Raw genomic sequence first — 21017 nt, 5'->3', positions numbered from 1 at the left:
CTGTATATGTAAACCATTTGCACAAACACTGGTTTGGTCAAGCAGAAAGTTATTGGCTGTCAGAAAAATGAGCTAGCTTGCATACTTTGGAAATGTGGAATTGTATTGGAAATTCATCACACAGTTGAATAATTTGACATACCTTGTGATTTCTAGTCGTGTATTCAGGCAACAAAACCAGTAATTGCAGTAATCAATTTTGAAATCCAATCTGACGAGAATTTATAATGTGACATTGGCATGAGGTTGATTAGCGGCTCAGATTGAGTGTGTGTGCTAGGCACTGGACTGACGCACTGTCCAGGGCTGAGTACTGAACTTCATTCAATTCTATACACACATTCACTGAATTGGCATAATTGAATTCCCACTGTTAAGGACACGGTAAATCTCCTTAGTCCAGAGTAATATGAACAGAAGGCCAAAATGAATAAAACCATGTGCTTTCAATTGGACAAGTGTGGATTTTTTAAACAGCACATTGTTCCCTCATCCTCCAACTAATCCAAGTTAATCAAGCAGGAAATGCAAGAGATAACTATTTGTGAAATGCCCTTTTTATTTTTCGTAAACAGAAAGATGTCACAGACAGGGAGAGAATACCATGTCCAAGCAAATGACAGATGCGCCAAGTTGGAATATTGAAGACACTTGTATTTAGTGTGTATATCTACAGGGAAAAAAGCCTAAGGAACTATTGCTACTCATGGTATGTTTTTTGTAATTTGGGGTGAAGACTAAAGACTAAAGTTGGTAATGCAGCTGCCTCACTGATTCAGCATGCTGGGTTCGATGTCTGTGTCCAGATGTTGTTTATGTGGAGTTTTGCATGCTTTCCTCATGTCAGCCACCCCCCACCATGAAAATGCCACGGCCACCCAACTAAGTTTGTTCTGGTACTGACCCTACCATGTGAACGTGTATTTACTTCCATTCAAAGGAAAACCCTAAACTATTATTTTGGATCACAAGGTTTTGGGTTTGAGCTTTCATTTCTGGACATGGTCAGACTTCTGTTTCTGAATATTATAATGCCACAGAGGCATTAACTGGGGTACTTTCAACCTATTTTTTAGTGATAAGCCAGCTATTAGAACAATAATGAATTTGTTTCATATTTCTAAAATAAACCGTGACCAATGAAATTGACACCATTTACCCAGGACAAACAGTATTTAACAAAAATAACCCGTTCTCCCACGTTTTCGTCTCATCTGCCACCTTGTGGAAGTACTGACACCAGGACACCAATTCCTATCAGGCAGAAAACTGTGCTGTGGCTGATGGGAGAACACTTTAATCCAGCACACCACACACAACGTTTAAATAGGAAGCCCTTGGATAAAATTTTGCAGCCCCTCAGGATTACAGTTTGTGTTTCAAAGTACATCTTTTTGGTTCTTAGAGGATTATGTCTAGCTGTGTTGCACTTCCAAAACACAGTTCTCCCACATCTGTTTTCATTTGGACCCTTTTCTGAGAAATTCACAAGTCCAAAATGGGTGTAAAGTGTTGCCATATCCTTAGGGAGACATGTTCCTTTCTTTTCAGCCTCCCCAAATTCTTTAGAAACTCTAAGAAACCATTCATAATGAGTTTTGTGATTGCAAAATTGTAGTCAAAAAGTTTTTTAGTGTCAATTTTGTACTGTATTCAACATTAAGTGGTTTATTTTATCACGTTATATTTTACATAAAATTCAGGTCATGGACATCCCATCCCAACTTCATTTTTTTTTTATTCGATTCACATGGGACACACACCTAGTTCCCACAAACACTTTTATTACAAGATGCAGGATTATTTTTAAAGGACTTTATGCAAAATTATTTATCAAAGGCTTGCTTAACAGCACATAGTTTTGCTACCTAAATTTAAAGTATTGCTTATATCTGTAACTGAAGCTGAACATTCAGAACAAAAGACTCTCAATTTTTGCATTGTACAACTGTAATTTGTGCATTTTTCAAAATGACTATACTGTACATTACTTACTGTAAGAAAACTCAGTCCATTTATTTTTTTTAATGGGATAACAAGGCACTTTAAAATTCCCTCATATAATTTAATTTAAATTATACTGTAATTAGATTGGTCTTTACTAATCACATTTCATTGTCTTTTCAATAAACCTCAGGACTCAATCTTTATGTTTTGTTTTTAGCAAAAGGATAAGACACAATGAAGCTTTAAAATTGCAAAAAAAGATCTACTACCTATTAATTCAACGTAGCTCAGCTACTGTTTCAGTTAGCTTTAAATATTAGAAGCATGTGTGGGAAGGCCCCCTACACTATTTTTTTATTTCTGTGGAATGCAGTGCTGAAATAATACCAGTGAGCTGATTCTTTAAACAGAGGAATGGAGCCAAATTACTAATAAACTTGAGAAGTTTGGTGAGGTCATACATGTGTGAGTGCACTTGCACTAAAGAATGGTTTCCTCTTATCCTTCCATTCCTTTTTTATATACTGTAGGTTTAGAGGGCCATTATTGCCACGTGTACAGAGAAAACCTACTCATGCTGATTTTCAAGGCAAACACGGGGAGAACGTGCAAACTCCAGGAAGAAATGGACAAGATCAGGACTCAAAGCCATTGCTCTTGAGCAACTATGTCAGTAAAACTCATTCAGGGAAAAAAGTTAGAAAACCAAATAAAAGTAGAGATATAAAATTTAAAAAATGTGACTGTAACAAGAGTGGATTTAGTGCTGATTATTTTTAAATTGTAAATTTTTAGTGTTAGGAAAGTAACAAGATATGATATGATACCTTGTTAAAAACATCTGCTTTCTGAATAAGCAGTTACTGTAGGTTTTTAATTCTGAAACTGAATTCTTTGCTATTTTCAAGTACATTTTTATTTTTTCTGGTCTAGGGTAATATTTTTATAGTATATGCCCTCTTTATCTTTATAGAATACAAACTTGCAACTTATATAAATCAATCAGAAAACTTTTCAACTGTGATACAGAATCTGAAAAGATATCACCTGTTTCAATTAACTGTACACAGCTCAGCCTTTTGGCATATATGAATGTTATTTTTAAAAGCACTTGTTAAATTAATTTTCCTCTTTAAAAATTTCACATTTGAAAAATGTTTTCAGTTCTGTTGAGTTTAACAGATAATTATTTCTCTGAGCAGAAGAGCAGTTAGTCTGATTGAGCTGATTTTGTAAATGATTACCAAATACCAAGTGGTGCATTTGCTCCCATCAAATATAAACTTTAATATTTCAAATAATTTTGTCAACACTATTTTGATGTGTTTTAAATACCTGTCAAGTCATATTTTATTTTAATCCTTGATCTGCATTCATTTACTTATGTCTTTGATTATTCCAAGGTAAACCAGTCGTCTAAAAAAAATTATTATTTTAATGTTGAAAAGGTTTTTCATATCTAAGTTTAATACAATGAAGATTAACAAAACTTCATAATAAATTGTTAGCATTTCCAAGTGTCACATATTGCAAAATAAATTTTAAATACATACTTTAATCTTGGCAAGAAAATACATTTGATTTTTGTTTTCACTTTACCTTCAGTTTACAAATGTATGTTTTGTTAAAAAAATTCTCAAGTAAAAATGTTCATTTTAGATTTAACTATAATAATATATATTTATATTTTCAAAGATATCTCAACAGAAAAGGCACTCACATCTTTCCAGAGAGACTGCTGGCTAGTAGATTTATAGCTGCCTTCCATTCTTTCTGCTGAGAGACTTCTCTAATAGGCACATTAAGCACACTGGTCTGCTTTTGTTGGACTGACAAAGTATTAAACTTCATTCCTCAGGTAATCTGGATTATAGCTTAGTGGGAGGACCCATGACAGTAAATGGCAGCTCTCCTAAACTCCACATCTTGGTAGTAAACTTGCTTTGTGACGTATCACTTTTAATGAAATCCAGAGGTTGCATTTCAATAGAATACTGGTACAGTATAAACTTAGAAACTAGTATACTTATTTTCTAATTAATTCTGTATTGCTTATTCTCCTATAATATTTATAGTGTTCCCAATTTATGTATTCACAGCAGTATACCAAAACTTCTTGTGGTATTGGCAATCTTTATTTGTAACAAGTGGACAATTTCTGCCTTCTTTTTTGATATTTGTTCAATTCTGTGGTCTTTGGAGCTTTGATGTTTCATGCTTTCCTGGGATTGATCTCTGCCCAATGTCGTCACTTTTGCCTTGTCTTCTGATTTAATTTCTTTTTACACAGCCTTAATATCATGTCTGCACAATAGAAATATTGGTTAAAGTTAAAGATTAAATTATAAATTCAAAAGAAATTTAGGAAAAATAATCAGGACAGATTCTGGATTAACAAAATAATAAAGTTAGTAACAATCATTGCTGAATTTCAGTGTCTTGTGTTTAGTGTTCAGTCAGAGTCTTGTCTTAGAGCTTGTTGCAGAGTGTTTTGGAATAGAGAGAGGTGAGCGCCAAATTCAATAGCATTTTAATAAACATAAGTTGGTGATCAAGTGTCAAAACTAGGACATTGGGGAAAAGCTAACAAGTGATTTTGCCATATTTAACCACTGATGGCTGGGTGATCATCCTTCCTTAAAAACTAGTCCTTCTCTTAAATGAATATTGCTACCCACAGAAAATAGATTGAATAAATTTAAACATATTTAATATCTCTACCCCATGTGTACTTATGGCGTTTTTGTGTCTGAACCTCTCATGACTGATGCTTCCTCTCTAGACAGCATTCTCGTAAACCCTGCTTCTCAGACTTTGTCATTTTGAGGTGCCATGCTCCCCCCTGTCCGCTTTTATACTTCTCATCTTTGAAGGAGACTCTCAGTGTGATTCCCATGCCTTTACTCTTTCTTGTGTGTCTCACATTCGTACTTCCTCCAAACATCATTCAAAAGTTAAACTGACCAATCACACCAAAGTTAACCTGACCAATCAAGTTGCTCAGAGTAATTGAACACAGACATTAACATTTTATATATCCATCCATCCATCCATTTTCCAACCCGCTGAATCCGAACACAGGGTCACGGGGGTCTGCTGGAGCCAATCCCAGCCAACACAGGGCACAAGGCAGGGAACCAATCCTGGGCAGGGTGCCAACCCACCGCAGGACACACACAAACACACCCACACACCAAGCACACACTAGGGCCAATGTAGAATCGCCAATACACCTAACCTGCATGTCTTTGGACTGTGGGAGGAAACCGGAGCGCCCGGAGGAAACCCACGCAGACACGGGGAGAACATGCAAACTCCACGCAGGGCGGACCCGGGAAGCGAACCCACATTTTATATATATATATATATATATATATATATATATATATATATATATATATATACATATATATATAAATATATATATATATATATATATATATATATACAGTATACATATATATATATATTTATATATATATATATATATATGTATATATATATATATATATATATATACATATATATATATATATATATATATATATATATATATATATATACAGTATATATATATATATATATATATATATATATATATATATATATATATATATAGTGTGTGTGAACTTGAACCCGGAAGTGCTGCATGTAAACTCAACTCCTCCTCTGGCGGCACCTCTGGGCATGGTGGAAATGCTTCATGCCCAGACTCCGGAGCTCTCCAGGCACCCCCTGGTGGTGGCCACGCCCCCCCTGTCGGGTTGAGCATCCAAGCTCCAGTTCCATGGCCCTGATGTAAACCAGGGGGCCTGCCCTCTCACATCCTGGGGGAGGTACTGCTGGTCATATGTCCCTTCCCCTGGTTTTCTCTTTAAAAGTTCGTTCTGTCCGGGTAAAATCTCCATCCGTCCATCACAAGTGTAATGACTGGGCTGGGGATTCTGATGGCCATTTGGCTGGACAGCTACTGAGCACTGTGATTTCTGAAGTAACAGTGCATTATGCAAATGGAAAGGAGTGGAAGGAATGCTAGAGACAAGATTAAGGGGGACAGGTGCCAAAGCAGAAGGGACCATCCCCAGTGTTAGTGACAGAGAATGCAAAGCTTCAGCACCATAACACTGAAGCAGTAGACAAAGCCGTGAAGCCGTGTAGAGAAATTAAGCAGGTCCAAGAGAGATTTAAAAAAGTTAAAGCATCTTACACAACCAGAACAGTGGGAGTGCAGCTGTAAAACAAAGAAACTCCTCGAACATGGACCAGTGTTGTTCCACCCTGTCTGGTTGTGAAGTTTTTCCAATTTTTCTTCAGATGTAATCAGCTGAAATGCAACGAATGACCTAAAATGGTGAAAAGGTAAGCAGTAGCCTGCCAAGTAAATTAAGCCTTGCAAACTGAAGCAAACAATTTGCATAGGTATCCCAACTTCTGTTGATTGCTTAAAAACTATCTGTCTGTCTTAAAGCAGAGTTGGAACACAGTACGACACACTAGTACGGTTTCCTAAACAATCCAAAGGCAACCTGCGGTCACAGAGTTGTATGAGAGACAGGAAGATGAGTCCAAGTTTTCAAGTAAAATACAAGTACTTTACTACTGTATAGAAAAGGCAGATACAGTCTCAAGACTTCATTCAGAATACGGCGACACGGATGATCGTCCATCTTTAGCCCCCATCATTAGGTTAGAGGAACAACAGTGGCTCAGAATCACCACTTTGGTAGACGCGGTCTGGAGAAGACAGATCAGGAGAGTTTGAGGAAGAGCAGATCAAAGTCTGGTGTTAAATGCTAAACATTGTGTGACAAGCACAATACGCAGTAACCCTGATCCTGCAGAGGGCAACCAATTGCTTTGCCCTTGGTTTATTGTTTTCCAGACATAGCAGAGCAGCTACAGAGCTGTCCTTGCACCGCTGCCATTAGACATGGTGTATTGCCAGTGAACCCAGTCACAATATACTATATATATTTTTCCTATATTTATTATAACAAAATTTCCTTTATAACTAAATCATTTTATGGTTCCGTGTGTTTCATTATAACGGGATTCCCACATATCTTGAAATTACCTGGCCAGTAGAAACCGAAACATCCTTTTTTCAACCACTGTTAAGCAATGCTTGAAGCTGTTGTGCTGTCAGGAGTATGTCACGCAAGCTGGTGACCCTCAAAAACTTGTCTTCTGATTGGGTTGTGACTTTGGGTCTGCCAGATATCTTCCTGTCAGATTCTTCCAGTTTCCATTTGCTTTTGTATTGTGTAGGACACTGTACTTTTTTTTTCAATTTCTCTAAATGAAAGGCCTACAGTTCTAATGGTAATAATGCTGTGTTTCATTCATTTGTTAATTGCCATTTTCTTGCCACTATCACTGGAATATTGTCCAAGTAATAGGGTGTAGTCTGTTCCAACTCTGCTTTAAGACAGACATAAGGTTTTTAAGTAATCAAAAGAGGTTGGGACACCTGTGCAAATTGTTTGCTTCAACTTGCAAGGCATAATTTACTTTATTGTTGCAGAACATCTGTATATTGTATCCTATTAGTTATTCCCTGATGAAGACCCATTTGTAATATACTGAAATTCCCTTTGAATCAGTTTTTGCTAACCTAAACTTTAAATGTAAACCTCTGACAGTTTACTGCTTACCTTTTCACCATTTTAGATCATTCATTGCATTTCAACTGATTAAATTTGAAGAAAAACTGGAAAAACGAAGGTATTCTGAAACTTTTCACTGGTATTGTGTATATATATATATATATATATATATATATATATATATATATATATATATATATATATATATATATATATTTATAGCAAATTAGCTTGCCTCTAATGTCAAATACTAAAAATTGCAGTTACTACATTTGAACCTCTATGCTTGGGATTATACTTATGCAGCATTTCTGTAGTATAAGTCTTTAGTACAAATGTAAACAATACAGAGTATAATACTAATTAATAAATTATATATATATATATTTAACACTGTACTCCCAGAGGTCATTCACATAATGGTCAGAAACATATAACCTCCTGATGTTTTTAGTATTTAAGGTCCCTGCTGTGTTATTTGCTAATGGTCCAATCCTGGGAAGCCACCCGAAGTTTTACAACCTGCACACTTTCTTCAGTGTTGGGGAGCTTTTACTTCTTGTCATTATCATTAAGAGTAAGATGTTGACTACACAGCTGTGATAAATTAAACTGCTAGCCAAACAGTAGAATATTAAATAGAATAATTATATGAAAAGGGAAATGAATTATTATGGGTTATTTAAATGTATACAGGGCAGAAGAGTGATTTATGATCTGAATCGTCTCAGCCAGCTGAAGTCTGCAAAACAAAGAAGTAATCTTTTTTTGTAATTTTTTACCAATATGGCACAGTAAGGCAAACAACCAGCAATTTTTTCCCCACCACTGCTGATCCAAATGACTTGCAGTCATTAAATACTAAACACTGTACATAGTCATTAAATACTAAATATGCTAAATCATTATAAATGTTATGAATAAGAGCCAAGATGGAGGTGGAGAAAATGAGGGCCAAAAAGAGGCTGAAAAAGACCTGGTTGGAGGTGGGGTCCGATGATATGAAAAGAATAGGTCTGACCTCATAAAAATTGTTAGCTAACAGTAAAATGATGAAAAGATTGTATTGTTAGCTTGTAATGATCGATGAAAACAAATTCTGTAGTAACCAGTTACAATAAAAAAAAAAATTTTTTACTGAATTTATTTTAATTTGGCCCAGCGCCAATTTACAAGCTACACACATTTATAAATATGACATGGTTTAAATTAAATACCAAAAATACAAATTGGATATATACACCATATACCTGAAAACTTTTTCACCCTTTACTTGTACTATTACTATTATGTGTCAAGTCTGCAATGAAAAAATAAACAGGTTTCAAAAACTAGTTGGGCTCCTGCTTATCTGAAGTTTTGTTTTGTTACCTTGGTGGAGTGTAAAGATATTGGTCAGGATTTTTTCTTATGCCAGTACACTTCAGACAGGCACACTAAGTTTACAGTAAGAAAGTCTGTCCTTTCTCACTGTATGTGTCCATTAATAAGAGTGGACCAAGCATGAAACTAGTAACCTAATGATTAGGCTGTCAGCGGATGACAGGAAAAAATGGTCTAAACAGAATTTACATAAAATAACCCACAGGGGCATGTAGTCAAATTAAAACCTGTTTTTGCACTATTTTGTGCTTTATGTTAACATCATTTTTATTATTATTTTATTTATTTATTTGTTTTTTGCTGGCAATCTCCTTTCCTTTTCAGGTATTCAAAACACCTCCAGAATCACAGGGTATCATACCAAACAGTTAAGGATGTAGTCACTCTTGTGCCATCACTAAAGTGTGGTTCCAATGTCTTGGTGGCTATTTTAGGACACTAAAATAATTTTTCTGATATTTTGGAACTGCCAGACTTAATTCATTTCTGGAAACTTTAAGCACTTTTCCTATGTGTGAGCAATATGCATGTTACTCTCTTTAGTATTTTCAGAGCACTTTTTTGTACTCCTGTTTGTTTGTTATGTCAGCATTACTTTTTCATTACTTTGCTGTTTTCACCCAGTAGGGCTTACTTAAACAGGCCTTTCTGATTACACAGTGTCCAGGGTTCAAGCAAGCTTGACATAGTTGAGCTGTTTAGCTTCCTGTGTTTCAGGCTAGTGTTAGGATTTTGCAGCATATGCTTTTTCCTGAGTTTTTTGTCTACCTAGGCAATGCATTGGTATGCTTTGTGTTTATAAATATACTTTATATTTTTATAATTTCTACATGCCAGCTGGCCATACTGGCAGTCTAGCATATCCTTGGTCATTTTACATACTACAGTGCAGGCTAGTGTCCATGATTCTTTGTTATAACTTAATTATGCATTAATGGAACCTATTTTTCTTTTGCTAGAACAGTAACAGTGCAGTTATTCATATTTTTCTCCCTAATCAATATCTAATTTAACAGAATATGCTTTGTCAAAAAGCACATTTTATTTATATTTCAACATTTATAGACTTATTATTTCAAAAATACAATGTTTTTCATAAATCATGTCATTTTTTAAGTTTCTAGGGCAGCTTATTGTGCAATCAACTTTAATATAGAAAACTCTAATAATGACAAGATTGTCCATTAAGCAGTGACTATTTACAATTTGCATTTCCATTCAAAATGTAATAAATAACCATGTGCTGTTATTTTAAATTTGAATTCTAATTTAAAGGTATCTTACACACATTAGCAAAACCATAAACAAGTACACTTTTATTGTGGGAAACTGTTTCTTATTTACTCCATTTTTATTAGTTTGTAAATATGATATACACAAAATTAGTGTAACTAAATATTACTGGAAAAAATTATCTCCACTGCGATGACATCTAAATAATTGCTAGCTTAAAGCAGGGAACTGCAAATGTTGGGAGTGTCTTACAGGTGTTGAGTCGACTAAAAATACTGGCAAGGTTTTAGGTTTTACAAATAATAATAAATAATTCTTTGCATTTATATAGTGCTTTTCTCACTACTCAAAGCGCTCAGCAATTGCAGGTTAAGAAGACACTAATACAGTTCCTGTTTACTTTGGAAAGGAGATACCCCATCCCGGAAAACTTCTGACATCAGTTCTCATCTGGATATCACCAGCTCCACCCCTTCTGCTTCCTCTCCGACATAACCAGCCTCGATACAAGGAGTCGACGTTCATTTGGGACTGAGCTTCCAACAAGGACACACCTCAGCTCTCTCTGGAAGCTGTTCACAAGCTACAGAAGCCAAAAAGATGTCACACATGGTGTTTCAACTTTCTTTTTGTTTTTTTACTTTTCCAACCCAGACATTAAATGGGGTATCCCCTGGATCCCCAACACTTCTTTTTGTCTCTTTCTGATTTGTTCACAATATATAAAGGTAGATTGCAAATGGAAGACTTTTTACCAATGAGTGTTATGAAGGATTTGCTTATTTGCCATTTAGGGTATACCAGCCCGGACAGCATAACAGTTAAGCCTGTGATACATTGCTTTGATACACTTAAAAAGTTCCTGGGTGTGTATGCTGGGTCACTCAATGTAAAAACCACAACAGAACACTAAATCATTATTGAGAAGTTTACCTTTCCTATTTGTTCACCTGTTTTTGAAGTCTCAGTTACTGTGGGCTTCTTCTCAATTTTAATACCGGCTGTTTAGTTAAATGTCTGGATTGTTTGCATCCAGTTATAACAAATGCAAATCCATTCAGACTGTTGCCTTTGTTGTAGCATGTCCTAGAAAAACCATCTAATAATTATAAAGTTCTTTTAAATGAAATCACAGTACACACTTATTAATACAGTACATGCTTTGATACTATAATTTAATTGAGTCTCTCATCTTGCAGTTCTATTTAAAAAATGATTTTGACATTTTAAATAGAATCTCAAGACAGACAATTGTACTTTGCTAATTGCACAAAATGTTTCAGACTTTTAAAAACAAAACAAATGATATTAAATATTTGCTTATTAAATATTTGCTGTTCTAATAGTTAAAATACACTGGTAAGAGTGAACACAAAGCTACCACAGCTATGCAGATGACACACAGCTTTAGTTTTCTACAGCACCTAATGACCCTGATACTCTGGACTGTCAGATCCAATGTCTTACTTGTGTTTATGAATAGATGAGTAATAACCTTTTCAAGTTAAATAAGGAAAAAACGTTAATCTTAATGGATGATAAAAATAGAAATAATGAGAGAATCAGAAGTAAACTTGATCCCTTAGCTTTAAAACTCACAGCGAAGTTAAAGAATTTAGGGGTAATCATGGACTGTGACCAAAACTTTAAATCACACATTAACAATATTACTAGGGCTAGGCAGTTTTTTGGCCTTGGAACCTGTGCCGATTTTGTATTTTTTTCTCTCCTCCCAGCCATCTGACCTTATCATCAATCTCTTCTTTAAAATCTTAGAATCCATCTCTATATATATAAAATTCAACTTCTGTCTGTCTGTATGTTTTTATGTATGTCCACTTTTCACTACTTAACCGATTTAGATTGGATTTTTTTGTATAATTTGCAACATTCCGGTTGATTCTGCGACCTTTCTCATCGTGCTAAGTATCATAGTTCACTGGCGGTTCCGATTTATTTGCGCGAATCCGAGAGACATGCAGCGGGCCGAGGGGAGGGGGGAGGGGGACAGGGCCCTCCTCACTCATGCGCCAGCCTCCGTTTGAATCGCTTTATCTTTCACCATATTTTGGAGCAGACCTTGTCTCCACTTAGCTAGCGATACCTGTTTGTTTATTGATTTTTAAAGTTTGTCCAATTTCACTACTACCATGGGGTATGGCTAGTATTATATATAAAGACTCTACTTTTCTACAATTGTATAAATATTTTATGTAACCTCATATTGATTTATTTTTTTTTATTACTTATTCATTACTATTCTTACCTAATTTAGTTTCTTATTCTTTTCTTGTAACTGTTTCTTTGAAATCTTGTAAAGCACTTTGAGCTATATTCTGTGCATGAAAATGTGCCAAGAAATAAATGTTGTTTTTCTTGTAGTGCAAAAGGGTTCATTCCCTGACCCACAACCACTCCTTAATAAACAGGAAGAAATTTTTTAGCATTAGAAAATGAAGTATTAAGATAGTGACACATTTACTGATCCTTTCTTGACACTGCAATGTGTTGTATAAAAATAAAAAAGAAAAGGACAACAAAATTAAAAGCAATATCTGTCTGCATCCATCCCAAGTCCATCCTTATGTGTGCCTATACCCCCAGCTCCTGTCTTGGTCTCTTATTGTGCAGCTCATACTGCATAGTAGTTATGTGATGTAGGAGCTGGGGACAGCATTTACTAGAGCTCAGACAGTGGTTTGCTTGATCATATTGCTTCTTACCTCTGCAACAGCTCATTTATCCATCCATCCATTATCCAACCCGCTATATCCTAACTACAGGGTCACAGGTGTCTGCTGGAGCCAATACCAGCCAACACAGGGTGCAAGGCAAGAAGCAAACCCCGGGCAGGGCGCCAGCCCACCGCATCAACTCATCTATCGCTCCCATTATATAACAGTTAGTGCATTTGTCTTCTAGTACAGCTTATTGCTTTTGACCTGTGGCTTGTTTCATGGATTTTATGAGTACTGGCTATTCTTTTTGAGTCCTGTTTGGATTTCTGTTTTTCTGACCTTACGATTGTTTTTTAGTGCTGTTTTTGGATGTCTGTAAATTTGTCTGTAAGATTTTTCAAATTGTCTGTTTTATTGCTGTATCATCCAGTTTTGTAGTATAACTTTGGTCCATAATGCCAGTTGAGCATTACAGAGGAGTGTCTCATACAGTGATCCTCCAGCTTGCTATTTCCTGGTTTAAGCTGTTGCCAGTTGACTGAACAGTGCACATGGCCACCTATGTAGTGTAGTGTAGTGGTCGTGAGTGGCCACAAACTTGACTATTTTTAAAGACAGTGGTCACAAGTCGTTGATACTGCAAGCTACACAAATATTTATTACTAACCTGAAAAATATAAAGACATGAATGTAGTTCTTAGTTGTTATAGATCACATGCTATTATGCTTCAATCATCACTTCCATGCACATCTATTTTTGACATCCCTGGCACGATTTTTTATAATGCAGATTTTTCCATTTTATGTAATGCAGGTTTCTGCGCCCTGGACACTCCCACATTTATTGACAGTGAAATAGTATTGTTTTAGGATTTTTAAACTAATGTGATTGGACAGTTGGCAACATACTATTTCATGCTCACACCAATGGTTCACAGTTCACACCCACCATTAAAGTAACTACAGATGAGCGAGAGCGACTTTAAGGAGATGGCAACTTCAAGTGGAACTTCAGATATCAAAGAAAATTTGGTTGTTTCTTTAATGAAGCACCCCTCCATAAATCGTTCACTTGAAGAAAAAAATAAGATTAAGGATGTTGGTACCAGACCGACCTGACTTCAGAATTCAGCAGCAGGCAAGCGATCGAGAATTTTTCTCGCACAGGCTCCACAGGTGGTCGAGACCTGTGTGAGGATCATAGGTCTCCCTGGAGAAGCTGGCATTAAAACAGCTCTGTGACAGCCATGTTAGAGAACTTCAGACGTATTTCCTGGCTGCTAGTATCCATCTGTCCTGGGTGTGTGGTCACCAGCAAGCTTCACAGGGCTGGTGGACAGTGGGCATACAAATTGCCTCTGAGGCAGAGAGGGGTAGGCAAGGGGCAAAGCAGCTTGGAGATGCCACCAAAGTGCTCATTAAGTGTCATGCCAGTTGAGCAAGTGTATGAGATATACTGTATATGTTGTCACACATGTGCGCATGGGAGGCAGCTAAAGGGCTCAAATGAAGGTAATTCTACGCCAGCCCAGGGGATGGCAGGGTGTACTGATCCTTTCTCTTTTTCATCGGCAGACCAACCATGGAAAATTGCGCCTGGAATTCGCTAACATCATTTCCGGCTTTCTGGGCCCAATGACACCATTTCTAGTTCCAACCCTCTGAAAACACCACATCCAGTTCCGACCCCCTGAAAACGCCACTTCCGGTTCCAACCCGAAGACGTCAGTTCCCTTGCCTGACTTTAAAACCGCCATGTTTGCCTGTCTGTTTGTTCTTGTTCTGGACTGAAGTCTGTATAACTTTGAACCACAACCTTCGCTTTTGGCAGCCAATTTCAAGTATATGGGTGGCTGCCCCCAAACCTCTTTCTTTGTCCATTTGAATCCTTTTACAATGTGTTTGTGGTTAGTAAAATAGTGGCATACTTTGGGATGATTTTGGCTACGAAAAGTGTGACCACTAGAGAAAATAAAAAGGTTATTGAAAGATTACAGAGGATGGGGAGGGGACATTATGACATGGGTTTTGGCAGAATGGGGAACTGAACAATTTGGTAAAGGATTGGGCAATTTAGAGACAGGATTAGTGTAAAATTTGGGTGTCGGGTAAAAAGACGAGATAGCTAGATAGATATGAAATGCACTATATAATACATAAATCGATCTAAAAGGCAGTATATAATAGATAAGTGCTGCTTTAAAGCCTCTTTATCTGTAATCCAGCCTCTCCTGCGACATTAGCACAAGGACAAGTATTGATAAAGAGAACCAGTATTATCTAGAGCTGTGTTTCCCAACCTCGGTCCTGGGGGCACACTGTGGCTGCAGGTTTTTGTTCCAACCAGATTCCTAATCAGTGACAACACCTGATAGCACTGATCTCATTTATTTAGCTGGTATTATTTTTCTTTTATTCTACATTCAGAAAAGCACAGCAGCATGATTTTTACATTTATAAAACATTTAGAAATATTCCTGCGTTTGCTATAGATTTAAATGCTTAACTCTTTTTTGTTGATTTCATTATATTTTGCCCTTTCTCTGTGCAGTTTTTCCCCTTCATTGTATATTATTAATGACAATTAAAAATGAGTAGAGCAGACACACTGGCAAACAACACTGAATAATCAAAGGCTGCAACTACTTTAGCATCAGACCCACTAATTAGTAAATAATGGATTAATTAAATAATTAGATCTCCTAGAAAAGTAGAATGAAAATCAAGATGAAAATATTGTTAAAAAGAAAAAAATACATTATTCCAATAGAGCTGCTTGGTACATTTAATAAATATATATATATATTTTTTACAAAACGTAGTTTTCTAATTTCTATATTGTTCCCAAAACACAGAACTTGAGAAACAGCAGTTCACTTAATTAGCCCAGGAGTCCAATTAAAAACAGAAGCTGGTTGGAACAAAATCCTGCAGCGACGGGGGGGCCACAGGACTGAGGTTGGGAAACACTGATCTAGTGTAACGGAATCCTCACTCCAAGGGTCTTGTTTATAAGTATCTAGCAATGATATGAGAAGTGAAACGAATTATGAAGCTCAGTAATTGACAAGTGTATTTAACAGGTGTAAGTCAGTCGTCTCTTTCCATGTACTGATTGACTCCACATACACATCAATATTCTTCCCATCCTAAACTAGCTTTCTGAATTTGACAATGACAATAGGTAGCAGCACTTCTTTCTAGAAGTCTAGGTACCGAGTGTGCCTAGAAATATGAGGAATCTTTAAGTCTTGTCTTGCGCTTCTGAGTTGATAGGTCATTGGTCCAGCATTGTGTCTAGATGGACTTGATGGGAGGAGAGAGAAAGAGACTCCAAAGTGTTGGTGGATGCTACATTCATGTTGATCTTGAGCTTTTTTACTATATCCCTTGGCCCAATGGGACATTGTAGTTCAGGAGTCAACTCCCTTTCCATGTACATGCCTTGTGCCTTGATCATTCACAACCTATATTCTCAAACCTTCTACCAATCAATGTTCTAGTTCTGGTTGTGGCTGGTCGTGGGGTTAACAAAGCAAACAATTTTAGATTATCTATTAACTGAAAGGTTGCAAAGTAAACTTGTAGAATATAATAAATATTTTCTAAAACATGCTTTATCACTATATAATATAAAAATATAAAACCGCACACCAAACACTTATTTACAGTCTGTTTCCACATCAAAGTCTGTCAAAGACCTTTCTTTTTTTGGGGGGTACTTTTGATAGTGTTTTGGGTATTTTGGGTGAATGAAAAAGTGCTGTCAAGTTTTGTGTCTTGTCTCTGTTGCTCCTAAAAAGTCCAATCAGTAGCTACTTTGTTTTGTTTTGCATCAATCCAGCTCCTACACAGCTATTGTCCTTCTGTTGCTCAGAGCAATAGGAGGTCTTGGACTATTCCCATTTCCATTTGTTTGTCTGCAGACACTTTGTTAAAAAAGTTGGGTTTTTTAGTTCTGGATCTTGAAAGTCCTTAATAATTGGAATGAGGAAATGAACAAGAATTATTAGCAATACAGAAGCCAAAAAAGTTGCTTATTTATATTCATATTTACTAGTAACAATGATAGCCAAAGGAAGCAGCACATCATTTAAAAAAATGAACATGTTCTATCACTGTACTGAAAACGTAAACAGCAGTCCTGCAAACAGCTGATTCTAAACAGTCAGAAAGAGCAACTGCCTAAATAAACTATCTCCTAATATAGCATAAGCCAACCCCAATAATGAGAAGATTGAAGAGTTTGGCTTGGTGAGTAAATCCCATTAACTGATTTTGCATTTAAATGCTCACATTTGAGCAGAATTGAATTCTCCATTTTTGCACATTTCTGAATTTATGTTGTATCACACCCAGATTGTTTATTATACTGTATTTTCTTTTATAATTAAAGTACATTTTGATGGTTAAATTGAATTTACTACAATTTCAAACATCAAATTCAGGATGGGGCTCCTTAAAAATAACGCATGCAAAATCATCAATTATTTTTCACTTTTATTCAAATTTATATATGTTTGATTCCACCTCTTCCTTAAAGACCGTTTCCTCTCTGGTCACGCTGGGGACAAGGTCTACATCCTTGATAGGCCAGTAGCATTAAATAAATTGAGGAACGCTTTGGACCTGATGAGTCCTGAATGGTCTTCTGGTCCCAGTGGGCTGACACCTTAATTGATTTCTGCTTTTTGGGTTCATATGACATTTTTTTTATTTACTCACCATATCCCGTCTATCTATCTTTCAAAACAAGAGATTCCCACAGTGGGGGTAAGGACCCCACTGAATGCACAAATTATCAGCCACTAGCACTGATGAACTCGGATGTTAGGCTACTGGCTAAAGTGCTAGGTCATTGGTTATAATCAATGATGTGTATGCTGTATTAATCCACCCTAACCAAGCAGGCTTTATTAAGTCCAAACATGCTGCTGACAACATGCAGTGCACCACCTTCTCCATATCATTCACGCAGCACCAAATTTTTTCCCTTCTGTGTGCAGTATCCTTCAATTTCATTGTTCCTTTGTAAAAGTGACAATGACAATAAAGATCTATCTATCTATCTTCTTTAGATACAGAGACGGTATTAGATAAAATGAAGTGTTCCTTTTTTGGTAGATACAATGAACTTCAAAAAAAAAGATTCATTGGCTTAATTAAAAACCCTTTATTCATTCTCAACTTCTGTTTTGATTAATAGTTCTGAAAGCATCACCCTATTTGTATTTCACAGACAAAGGCAGTGTTGCCCCCTTCTGTTTAATCTGTCAGTTTAGCCTCTCACTGCAGCTATTCCTGTCTCTGACAATGCACAGTTCACCCTAAAATTTTCTGGATATGAAGATACTGTTCCGTTTCCTTCTGACCTTCTCCATGTACTTAAACTATTTAACTTGTATGAAGCCCTGTCACTACAAAATCAACAGGAATAAGTCTTCCCCCCTTTCCTTAAGTTAATTGTGATGCTTGTCCTATCTTCCTCCATTAATCCCTTGGGTAAGGGCCTTCTGGTACTTGGGCCAAAAGTCTGTACTTCTCTATATTACTTGATGGGTTCTAACTACTGCTATATCTTGAAATCCATTAAAGACTTCTTCTCCTCATGATTCTCCCTTTTCCTATCTTTTCTGTTTGAACTTTCTTTAAAAGATATTTACTCTGTATTCATTTTGAAACTTCTGTGTTCCCTGTGTCTACCCTTTCCATGTTCTGGATTGAAATTAAACCTGTAATTGCTGTTTTTATTTTTGTTTTATTTATTTTTATGGCATTGCAGAAGGACCTCTGGAAAAAAAAAATAATATTAATTTCATCTTGGTCTGTGACAGGTGGAGTGTGTCTTTATTCTGGATTTTGGATCATATCACTGCACATGTAAGTCTACTTAGAATTTCATTTCTTGGCTTCATATAAAACACCACTGTGTTGCCCCTCACTCTCGTTTCTCTCCTAGATTAAACTCTTTGCCCCCAAAACTAATACACTAATACATGACATCCAGGTAAAGAAATTATAAGGACTGCCTCTGAGATGGCATTGCAATACTTCTCTTTAATAACCCAGTATTGCTTTGGGCTTCAAAGTTGCACAAAAAACAGCAAGAAAGATGCTTGAAAACAGACTTTACTCTTAAATTAGAAGAAACATTTGGAGCCTTTATTAAACACAGAGCAAACTTGACAATCTCACCAATTGTTTGGCTTCCGTCATGGATTCTCTGGAATTAAAAGAATTTAAAGGTGTCTTCTCCAGGGCTATCAAGTTGCAGTGCTGCACACTGTTTGAAACGAAAGTGGATTTCCTATTGAATGAACAGGTTATTGGATAAGTCAATTAAAATTGAAAGATTTCTATCACCAGGATATATGCAAGTGTTCATCCCCTTCGAAGTTTTCATATTTTGTTGTTTAACAACATTGAATCAAATGGATTTAATTTGACTTTTTTGACACTGATCAACAATAAAAAATTGTATAATGTTGAAGTGAAATCTGATCTCTGCAAAGTGATTTAAATTAATTACAAATATAAAACACAAAATAATTCATTGCTTAAGTGTTTAGTAGAGGCACTTTTGACAGCCATGATAGCCTTAAGTCTGAGGGCAAGGTCTCTGTCAACTTTGCACATGTGAACATTGTAGTTTTTCCCCTTCTTCTATGAGAAAATGCTTAAGCTCTGCCATGTTGGATATGGATTGTGAGAACAGCCTGTTTTCAAGTCTAACCACAAATTCTCATTTGGATTGAGGTCTGGACTCTGACTTGGCCAATGCAGGAGCCTCAAGTATAATGCAGTGCATAGAATTCACACTAAAACATGGCGTATGGACAAAAACTGATATGTGCATACGCACAAAAAAATCCAGATGCATAAAACTGTGCATATGCCAAGTTCCACACACTTCCCCTGTATAAATCCCAAAGAACATGAAATTTAATGCACTTACAGGTGCCTACAGCCTCACCCCGACTCCTCCCAGAATTTCATATATTTTAAAATGCTAGTCAATATTAATATCAACTTTTGTTTGGTGTTTTGCTGAAAGACAATGGCAAATCACATGGAAAAAAGAATTTCAGCGAATGCGTAGTGGAGGCAAGGAAAAATATACTATTTGTTTGCTTAAGCAGTTGTATAAGCAAGAAAAGGAAGTTATGGAGTGATACAGCGTGGCAGAGACATTCAAAAGTTCAAGTTCAAAAAATTGCACAATTCCCGAAATTAAACAGAACCAGTCAGATATCAAAGTCGACATGAAGATGCGAGTTGCAGCCCACCGTCTGTTTATTCTGTTTCAGACAATATTACAGTCACTGCCCCCCAATGCGATGATGCAACTCCATGCGGTGATGGTGCTGCTGTGCCCAGCACATCTTCAGACGCTGGCTGCACACATCTCTGCCTCAGAAACTGCTGGGTGACTATCTGGATGTGTGCTGACGGACGCTGTTCTGGAGTCACAAAATGTAATAGTGAATGCTGTAAGAGATGTGGCTCTTGAACTAAGGGCTGTACTATGTAATTTTGACAACAATTTAAATGAACTGGTTAAAAAATAAATGCTGCATCTGATTACCTGTTTTTACATTCTGCTAATTACATTCAAACAAAGTTGTAATGCTGTCCAATTTGTCTGATCGTTTGGTGGGTCAGGGTTCATCATACCATATTAATTAAATTTGTAAATGATATGCAATTCATTTTGGTGTATTTGATAAATTCTGCTTTATTGATGAGAATATGGAAAAGAAAGGTAAATGACACAGAAACAGTAGCACTGTTTTGACACTGTGTGCCACCAGTTTGCAAAACTGAGTAAAAACATGCGTACGCAAGGTAGGGGCTACTGTGAAAATGTGCAGGCTTTATGCCAACTTTAGGTTTTATACATCTCTAAGTGTGTGAGGAAACTGGCGTATGCAGGCCCCAGGACATTAACATTGTTGTTATTTAAGCCATTCCTGTGCAACTTTAGCTTTATACTTGAGGTAATTTTCTTGCTGTTAATCTTCTTTCAAGGTGCAATTTTCTTTCAGACTGCATCAGAAGTTCCTCCTGGATTTTCCCAAATTTTGCTGCATTAATTTTACTCTCTACCCTCAAAAGCACTTCAGGGCCTCCTGCAAAATATCATCCCCACAGCATGATGCTGCCATCACTA

General features: G+C 36.4%; 1 protein-coding gene across 1 annotated transcript in view; it reads right to left on the bottom strand.

The window, feature by feature from the left end:
• tnmd (tenomodulin) overlaps window positions 1-3794 on the bottom strand; it is a 417047-nt gene extending 413253 nt beyond the window's left edge. Inside the window, exon 1 of the mRNA XM_051934485.1 lies at window positions 3668-3794. Within this exon, the coding sequence (XP_051790445.1) occupies window positions 3668-3715 (48 nt within the window). The 5' untranslated portion in view covers window positions 3716-3794. The remainder of the gene's footprint in view (window positions 1-3667) is intronic.
• Between the last annotated feature and the right edge of the window lie 17223 nt (window positions 3795-21017).

Source organism: Erpetoichthys calabaricus, chromosome 12 (assembly GCF_900747795.2).
Source record: "Erpetoichthys calabaricus chromosome 12, fErpCal1.3, whole genome shotgun sequence".
In the NCBI taxonomy this organism is placed as follows: Eukaryota; Metazoa; Chordata; class Cladistia; order Polypteriformes; family Polypteridae; genus Erpetoichthys; species Erpetoichthys calabaricus.
The sequence above is the reverse complement of the archived record's forward strand: the minus strand, read 5'-3'. Positions and strand labels throughout refer to the sequence as shown.